The sequence below is a fragment of the Micrasema longulum genome, unplaced genomic scaffold (assembly GCF_059751315.1).
Source record: "Micrasema longulum isolate JH-2025_06_02 unplaced genomic scaffold, ASM5975131v1 h1tg001267l, whole genome shotgun sequence".
In the NCBI taxonomy this organism is placed as follows: Eukaryota; Metazoa; Arthropoda; class Insecta; order Trichoptera; family Brachycentridae; genus Micrasema; species Micrasema longulum.
The window spans coordinates 120,350-129,509 of NW_028278454.1; the positions used below are offsets into that span (position 1 = coordinate 120,350).

At 34.0% G+C, this 9,160-nt stretch overlaps 1 protein-coding gene across 1 annotated transcript; it reads right to left on the bottom strand.

Moving 5' to 3' along the window:
- Nucleotides 1-5,925: 5,925 nt before the first annotated feature.
- Nucleotides 5,926-9,114, bottom strand: LOC148276153 (sodium channel protein para-like). The gene is made up of 2 exons (XM_088234687.1): nucleotides 8,815-9,114; nucleotides 5,926-8,003 (listed from the first exon to the last, which is right to left on the bottom strand). Exons 1-2 carry the CDS (start codon nucleotides 8,977-8,979, stop codon nucleotides 7,239-7,241), a joined length of 930 nt encoding a protein of 309 aa, XP_088090813.1. The 5' UTR covers nucleotides 8,980-9,114; the 3' UTR covers nucleotides 5,926-7,238.
- Nucleotides 9,115-9,160: the final 46 nt, after the last annotated feature.

Below are 9,160 nucleotides of genomic sequence, written 5' to 3' on the forward strand. Positions count from 1 at the left end.
ATTCAATTTAATATTTATTTAAATATATGTAATAACTTGCGGTTTCATTTTGTAAAATAATTCTGCATGTATTAATTAGTTTACAAGTACAGACTTAAATCTACTAAAATCCTACAGTTCTAATTCAATTATCTGCTGATTTATCTGTCTATTGAAAATAGTATAAAAATTTACCTTTTTTTTTTTACTTGGTTTTACTGTATTTTTAACTCGGGGTATTTAAAAATGATTAATGATTTTTTTATCTGTTAAAACATTTATTAGATTGAGTCATTTAAATTCATCGTTTCTTGCAACAAAAACTAAAAAACGCTGGAACGTTTTTTTAACCAAAGTTTCTAGCCCTTTTATAATGTGTTTATCCCACCAGTACGTAAATGGGTAGTGTTTGCGAGTACTGATTTTATGACCATTACAATTGTTCTATCACAATATTATTCTTCACAAAAAAAGCATTTCTCCAAATGAATAGAAAGAGTTTTGCCTTCTCTTATCATAGTTGTTTACTGAAATATATTTGGAAGTAATGAAGGATGGTTCACTTTATTTTATTACTCATTTTTACTAAAGTTTTCCTATGCGTGATTTACATTATTGAATATTTTTTTGTCTTTCATCTATAAATTCTATATATTATTAGTTGTGATATTTATCGTGCAATGGCAAAGCAGTTATGTATTAAAAATATTAAAAAAAACTCAAATTAAATATTACGCCAAATGTATCGACTTTCACTGCTCAATATTTTTTGGTAATGAAATATGAACAGTCCAGTCACATAATTCTAATTGAAATTATATACATAAATGCGTATGTTTTTAGTGTTGACCATTTTCAAAAAATTAACCAACGATAAAAGCTGTTTTTATTTCATCTAGATACGTATTAGAAGCAAACTTAAAAATCTCTAGTTATTCATGACAAAATAAACTATACATAAAAACCCACCTACCTAAAAATAGCGTAATTCAAACCCGTCTCTAAATCTTGCAAAAACAGATTTCAATTATACTACTTGACACCACAAACTTAGCATTCTCCATTGAGTTGGTGAAGCATAATTATTAGAAATCTCTATTTTCTTTTCAAAGTTTTTGCAAATATCTCGGTAACTCCTTCGATGGAGAGTTGTAAGTTTGCTTCTAATAATGTTTGATTCAAATGTAATTCTACCATGAAATGTCGGTCTTTAAATTTTAATTGATAATTAGTTTATATTATGTATGTACTAAACATGTTGGAAATAAATACATTCGAAGAACCATTTAAATGCCGAAGGGAAGGCAAAAGAGAGTTAATACAAGCTCTCGATACTCTTATACCCGTATGCAGAGACAAAACTTAAGGTGAGGAAAGTACATTCTATTGTTTTCACCTTCGGGTTATTTTCCGCGTTTGAGATTAGAATGTACTTTTCTCACCTTAAGTTTTGTCTCTGCATACGGGTATTAAAGGAAACCTACAATTTTACTCACATCTGTGTTTAGAAATGTCACTAATTTAATGAGGTTTTGTTTGTATTGTAAGGTTATCTTAGTAGAAACTTCAGTGTGATGCGCAGATTAAATTGTGTGATGTTAGTAATTCAGTTTCCAATATTACCCCTGGCAAAAATGATGCCTTCTTGATCAATATGTTCTCGTTCGGTTGATTTCTCGCCTTGAATTCATCACCTCGCAAATTACTTATTTAAGTGCAATAAAATGTGTTTTTCTTTTTTAAAATATTAAAAATACAATAAAAAGTGCATTATTTCATCCATATGCCTTTTCTTCTAAATTAATGTTTTAAAATAATTTCTTTTATTGCTTTTCAGTGTCTGATTTTCCTTCATTCGAGTCAGATTATATACGACCCATGTATGTATTATTATACTGAATTATAATCCCATTATATATTTAAAGAAATATATGTATTTTGGTATTTTACCGGGATTTTTTTTCTGTAATGTACTCTGTATCCACTGCACTTTTTATTTCTTAAAATATTCGACTTGCGTGATATAACATACTGAATAATGGATTTTGAGTACATATAATAATGTTTTGAGTTTGTCCAAATTTTTGTAGAGATGTAGTATGTAGGTGAAATAATTCAATCAAATGAATCTCACCCGCAACAATAAAGGTTTCAGCTCTTTTACTTTAAAAACGTCAACAGATGGAAGAGTCGATGGAATATAGATGTTCAAATATAGGCAAAATGGTGAATGTTACTCAGTGTGTAAAGTGGCCACTTAAACCAGCCAATGACAGTTCATAAGCCCTACGGATGCCTAGACTTCTAAATTCCCTTTTGTAAAATGTTCTTCATGTCTGTTGTAATATGTTGAGTACATATTTTAAATAAATATGTTAGGAATGACTAACTAGTATGAACTGTCAATTTTAAAAATTTAGGATCCAGATTTAATTCTCATCAATAAAAATTTCTTTGATCTGGATGAATTTTTGATTTGATTTGCATTCTTATCGATTACGTTTTTTATCAATTCACTTTGAATACTTGGGTACTATATATTTATTTATCTTTAACTTGGACCAATATTGTAAACTAAATTACTGCACTTACGATTTTTGTGCATCTTTGATCGAAATAATGTCCATTCTTTAAGTTGTTATACAGTAGTGATTTTATTAAGCATCACAATTGTTGTCGTCCTAATTATTTTATTGGAAGATTGTTTTTTTATGTTCACATACTATTTACAGTTATAGAAATATTCGGTTATTAGACAGAGCTATGCCACATTACATTTAAAGAAAGTATATATTAGGCATAAAAAAATATTTTTAAATTTTATTATACCTAAATATTTTTAAAACATCTAGAAATACACTTTATGAATACCCCCATACAAATACTGATTATATTTTATAGCCTATTTTACTGGCTTCAGTTTGAAAATTTGTTTTTAAAAATGCTGTTTTTTTTCTCTCTAAAAAAGTTTATTTAGTATAAATTTTAAAAACTCGAATCCTCGTTAGCATGTGATTTTATTTTCTTGACAGATAAATACTATGGATCGATATAAATACATATTATTTTTTTAAAGAGAATGTGTAATCCATAATAACGGACAATTGGAATAGCTCGACGGGATAAAATTGTCGAACAAACCCGCACATATATTATCTGGGAATGAAGATTTTACTGTTTTTAATTTTTAATACATAATATATGTGAATGTTAATCTGAATTTTCGGAGTAAGATTTTTACTTATTGTACGATTTCTGAACTCGTAGCTCCAGGTGGCGTAAATGCTTTATTCTTAGATGTAAAGAAATTCTGGATGTTAATATATGTATATAAATGTATTTTATAGTAAAAGTCTTATTTCTGAAATTCATCAAAATGATTCTGTTAATTAAATTCATCGGTCTCATAGATGACGATAAGCAACATATGGTATATAATGTTATATTATATAGTTTTGCAAGATGCAAGGTAAATATTTAGTGACACAGCACACAGATCGATGCCAAATATCTTTAAGATAAATAGAAATTTTAATTTGTCGAAACAGTTTGTAGATCGTGAAAAATATTTTAAATGTTTGGTTTTGACATTTTGAATCCAAAAGCTACTTAACTCGTTCTGTAATGTAACAAAAGACTTTGGGAGTTTTGAGAAACACAATACGAATGAAGTTTAATAATAATTCCTGAATAAACGCTGATTTTTATAAAAATTATATTTGTTTTTCAAATGTTCCTTTCCTTTTCCTGTGTTCCAATAGGAAATGGCTGATTTGATTTGACAAAATAACACTCGCTCGTAAATTATTTCCTTGCGCTGTTTTAGAAGTGGCTTATTGAAATGATTTATTTCCCTCACTGTCGTATTCATATAAACGCATAAAAGCAAATTTACATTATACGCAAGTGGATTGAAAAAAAGATTTATCGTATTACAAAGCATCTATGTTCTATTTAATATATATGTAATGTTATTATTTTTTTAATAAAATGTGGCTATTTTTTATTGCTATGTAATGTTACAAAAACGCTTCGAACGTAATACTGCCATCATGAGCCAAAAAGCAACATTTTATCAAAAATTGCAAAATGAATGAGGTAATGGTTCTATAAGAAATTTCAAACCATTTGATATAACTTTGATGGGCGGACATTAAGAGTATAACATCAAAAGTGTGATTTTTCAAGAGATCAAAAAACATGTTATTATCAACCCAATTATTTAGCCACAGAACTCATATTTTGCAAAATGGGTTATTTACAGATCATTTTATCTGTGTAACCAACCACATTAAAATAATTTGTACAAATAAAAGAAATATTCCAGATATACTACTCGAATCATTAAAAATGGGACAGAAATGAATCTACTTATACTACTAGAACTAACTTGAAATAATTTTTAGCAAGTGGTGATTAGAACCCATTACGAATATTATGAGAGAACAATAATACATCTTTTATGGCCGGACATAAGAGTACAACGGCCAAGGTGTGATTTTTCAAGAGAGCAAAAAACATGGCATTATCAACCCAATTATTTAGCTACAGAACTCATATTTCGCAAAATGGGTTATTATTTACAGTTCATTTCATCTGTGTAACCGCATTAGAGTACTTGAACCATTGAAGATGGGACAGAAATGAGTCTACTTATACGACTAGAACTAACTTGCGCTATTCGTACCACTCAATGAATGATAGAAATGAGTCTACTTATACTACTGAGCCCATATTGTACTATTTGTGCCACTGAAAATATGACACAAATGCGCATACTTATTTTATCAAAACCAAAGTTTAACAGACACAAAGTTGTTTATTTAGGGAATTTTTCTCATAGAAATCGTAAAATGAACAAACACCCTGTTATACTCTTGTGTAAAGATGAATCAATAAGCAGTAAAAAAAAAATTCAGTAGGGAAAATGATAGACGTAATGTTTTATCAAGTTTTTGAAGCAATAACACAGTACCTAAAGATTCATAAGCAAAAACAGATGTAGATAATAATATGACACATACTGGTTTTATGCTTAGAAATAATGAACATACTGCGTTTTTACTTATGATTATTTACAGTTTTGAAAAATTTAAATAAAGTTAATAAATATTAAAAAGTGTCCTATCTCAAAATGTGAGTTTTGCAAATAGCTCTGCTGCCTTTTTGCTTATGAGGGCAGAATGCGTGTAACTTAGGTCTTCTGTAATGTGTACTTTCATAGTCTGCCAAGTACATATTTTTTGCTTCTAAATTTATTTACCCATCTTTAGTAAATACATGTGTACTATATATAGCTGTCAGATGACTATACTAAACTCGTTTTACTAATGAAACCATTTTTAAATGTTTTAATTTCCTGTAGTAGCAGAAGAAAAGTAGTTGGTAAAAAACATTAAGTATATTTGATAAATTCAACATAATGTCATGTTTGTATAACACAAGAATGGTCTTCCAATTTCACTGTAAATAAATGACAACAATTTCATTGGCAGTGTGATTTTATTTATGTATTAGAAAGTTACGCACAAACCTCTTGTGTATGTGTTTGGAACAATATTGCTCCTTTGTGGCCCTCCAAAAGATATGGATTTATTTTAATAAGAAGTTTCAATAAACATCCTTTTTGAAAAAATCTTTGGAGAGCTGCTGATGCATTTTTTGGGTTTCGTTAATTCAATAACTCTTTCTTAGACATTTTAATCTGTATTGCAATGTCTATTATCTGGGTTCATGAAAAACAGGTTGGATAGCAACTCTTATTTCATAATGTCCTATTTTGGTAGCTAATTAGGCATGATAATGAATGATTAAATTTGATCTATTATATACAAACCCACGTACTTCAAAAACAGCTTCTCTACTAGAACAAAAGTTACTAACCTTTTACTAGTCACCGAGTAATCTTCCTGCGTAAGAGACAAGAAACACAATAAAAGTCTGATGTAAAGCAGTCAAGTTCTATATTTATCGTTACTTAGTTTATTTTGTACAAACTTCAACAATATGTATAATAATAATAATAGTAATTTAATTAAATACTCTATAATTCTGTTATATTTTGTTAATAAAAGTGAACTTATAAGGCGTCTGTCTGTTACAGTAATGCAACGGTTTCCTTAAAACGTCTCCAAATAAAATTTACAAAGGCCATAACCGATCAGATCTAACAAAAACGAAATTTATAAATTTTTCCGAAACAATTATTGTCTAAAAACAATATTTTGTGCAAAACATAGTAAACATAATGTACGTTGAGACCGCATAAGCCGGATGTTCCGCGAGAGTTCTCAACTCGTCGGGGAAGGTAGAGGGGAGAACTCTCCGGTACGAGAGGGTCCTTAAAGCTGAATGGCTATACTATCACCGCACCCACCGTCCCATTAGTCCATCGGGAATAATACAAAACAAAGCCAAGAGTTGGTGGGACGACTTAATTTAATAATTAACCATCACAAAAGCAAGCGATTAAGATGGTGTAAAATGACAAAGGTTTTGTGAATGGAACACAGTGCCGCCGATCTATCCGAGTGTCGGATGTATATTCATATTCTAGTGTTCTTCCGTCAGGGTGGGCAGACCGCACCGACATTTCCATGGAAGATTATAAAAAGATTTGTATAAATATTAATTAATCAGATGTATGCAGCCGAGATAATAAATGACAAACGTTTAAATCCATCAATAGAAGGATAGCTTTTGTTTGCACACCAAGCTTTATTTATACGCGGTATTCCTCATACTCATTACCCATATATAACCTACTTTGCATGTTTCATATAAAGGATCTGGTATGTAGACGTAAACATTACGCCCGTCAGCGGGCAGCAGTAGCTTCACTCGAGAGAGCGCCGAGTGCCGAGTAGCCGACGCATTTCGCCCTCGAAGCTCGCGGCTACGTTTCGTGCCGTTATTTATTTTGTTACAAAAATATAGTCGACTAAATAATTCACAATCTAGCAGACGGGAACCGCGATTATAGTTCGTAATGATAAGTTCGCGGTTCACTGCGGCCGCGTCGCTTGCACGCACGGGGGCCTGTGGCGTGAACGCGGGGAGCCCTCGGGGGAAGTCGAGCCCCCGACTACCACAGAACATCCTCTAGGTACAATTTACATTTACTCCCATTCATTTATTGCTCAGTGAACTGCGTCTAAGATTCTTCATTACGCAGTATCAAGGTACGGGGGCGGTTTATAACAATAAAAACATTATATTCAATATAAAAGCTAGCGGGGAAGGCTCGCGTCCCCCTCGGGTCACAGCTGGTGCTGCTCGGCCTGCAGCACCACCTTGTGGCCGGCGCCCGCCGCCAGCACCGTAGTGTCGCGCGCCTCGTCTGGCGAGCGCACGGGAGCGGGCGCGTCCTCCCCCTCCCCCTCGCCTTCTGTCTCGCCCTCCTCGCGCCGCTTGTGGCGCCGCCACGCGTGCTGGATGAGGCGCGCGCAGTACTCCTCGCGCTGCCGCCACAGCGTGGAGGACACGGGCTCGTAGCCCACCTCGTCGGGCCGCGTGTTCACCTCGGCCAGCTCACCCGTCTCCTCGATGGGGTTGCCCTTGCGCGCGAAGAAGTCCTTGGTGAGCGCGTCCAGGATGTCCACGCAGAACATGGTGTCCCCCTTGCAGATGGGGATGTCCATGGACACAATCTTGTACTTGTTGGGCTTGTGGATCTGCAGCGGCGGCTCCAACACATCCAGGAAGTCCGACAGCTGGTCGAAGCGGATGTACTGCGTACCGTCCGGATCGAACTGTTGCCAGATTTCATAATACATGTCGTAGTCATCATCCGTCAGCCCCTCCTGTACGTCCTCCGTAGCCTGGGAGTAGTTCTCCAAGATGACAGCGATGTACATGTTGATAACGATGAGGAAGCTGATGACAAGGTAGGACAGGAGGTACGTGATACCGATGGTAGCGGAGCCGCAGTCTCCCGCTATACCGCGCTCGTTATCCGGCAGGGAGCAGTTCTCCTCGTTTATTATTCCATCCAGTACCGAGTCCCAACCTGCCGATGTTGACATCTGAAACAAGTTTATAGAGTGATTTGTTAGAATCGTCATTCCTATATTGATTAGAAGATATCGACCATGTTCAGGTCGAAGGCTCGCCACAATTCTACAATTAATAAAAAAGCGATCCCATTATTTCAAATCATCAGGTTACTGGAACAAGTCGGTAACTAACATTTTACTAGTTGCGAGATATTGTACTTTTAAAGTTAAAAGTTTAAATTTTAATAAAACAGCAAGTTGAATATTATAAACCATTCTTTTTTTGTAATTATAAAATACCAAATTTTTTAGATACTTTAAAGATTATTTGATGCCAGTTATTAAGACATCTTATTTTTTGAAAATTTGTAGTTACCAACTTGTTCGTGAAACCTGTAAAAACCAATTGCGTGGGTTGTATACACATTCTGGCAAAAGGATTTGCTTTTTCAGAATTGTGGTTAGAAACCATTGACCTGAACACGGTCAATATTTAATACGCATAGAATACATCAGTGATTCATTATATAATATTATTATTGATAATCTAATTAGTAAATGTCAGCCTCGTGCTGTAATGGTCAGCGCATTAGCCTACAATGCAACAGGTCTCGACGTGGTTGATATGAAATATTTATTTAAAAGGGTGTTTTTACACTAGAATATTTCATAGTACCTAAGGCGTAAGACTGATCCATCTTACCTTCATGTAACAAAAATGATTAAGGTACACTGCGATTTGTGTACCGATTCAGTGCCCTATGCACCATTAGGTGTGGAAAGGGAATGATGATGATGAATTATTTTATTGAAAAAAGGTTTTTAATTAATGTTTACTCACTTGAAAAAGCAATATCATGCTCTGTCCAAATGTTTTGAAGTTATACACGTCATCCAGTCCGCTCTTATCCTTGACGTGCATGAAGAAAGACATGCCAAATATGGCGAAAATGAACATGACCAAGAAGAGCAGAAGGCAGATGTTAAATAGAGCGGGAAGCGACATGGCGAGGGCGAACAGCAAGGTTCGGATTCCCTTGGCACCCTTCACCAGGCGTAGTACTCTGCCCACCTTGGCCACCCTCACAACCCTCAGTAATGTTGGAGATACAAAATACTTCTCTATGAGATCACTGAGGACCAAGCCTGCAAACAAAAATACATTAAAAAATTGTGATTCCACTAGA

Excerpts from the sequence above, each read along its gene's own strand:
- LOC148276153 (XM_088234687.1), bottom strand. The coding sequence starts at position 8,979 with ATGTCGCTTCCCGCTCTATTTAACATCTGCCTTCTGCTCTTCTTGGTC. Across the intron at positions 8,004-8,814 it reads GCATGATATTGCTTTTTCAA|ATGTCAACATCGGCAGGTTG; the intron begins GTGAGTAAACAT and ends AACTTGTTTCAG.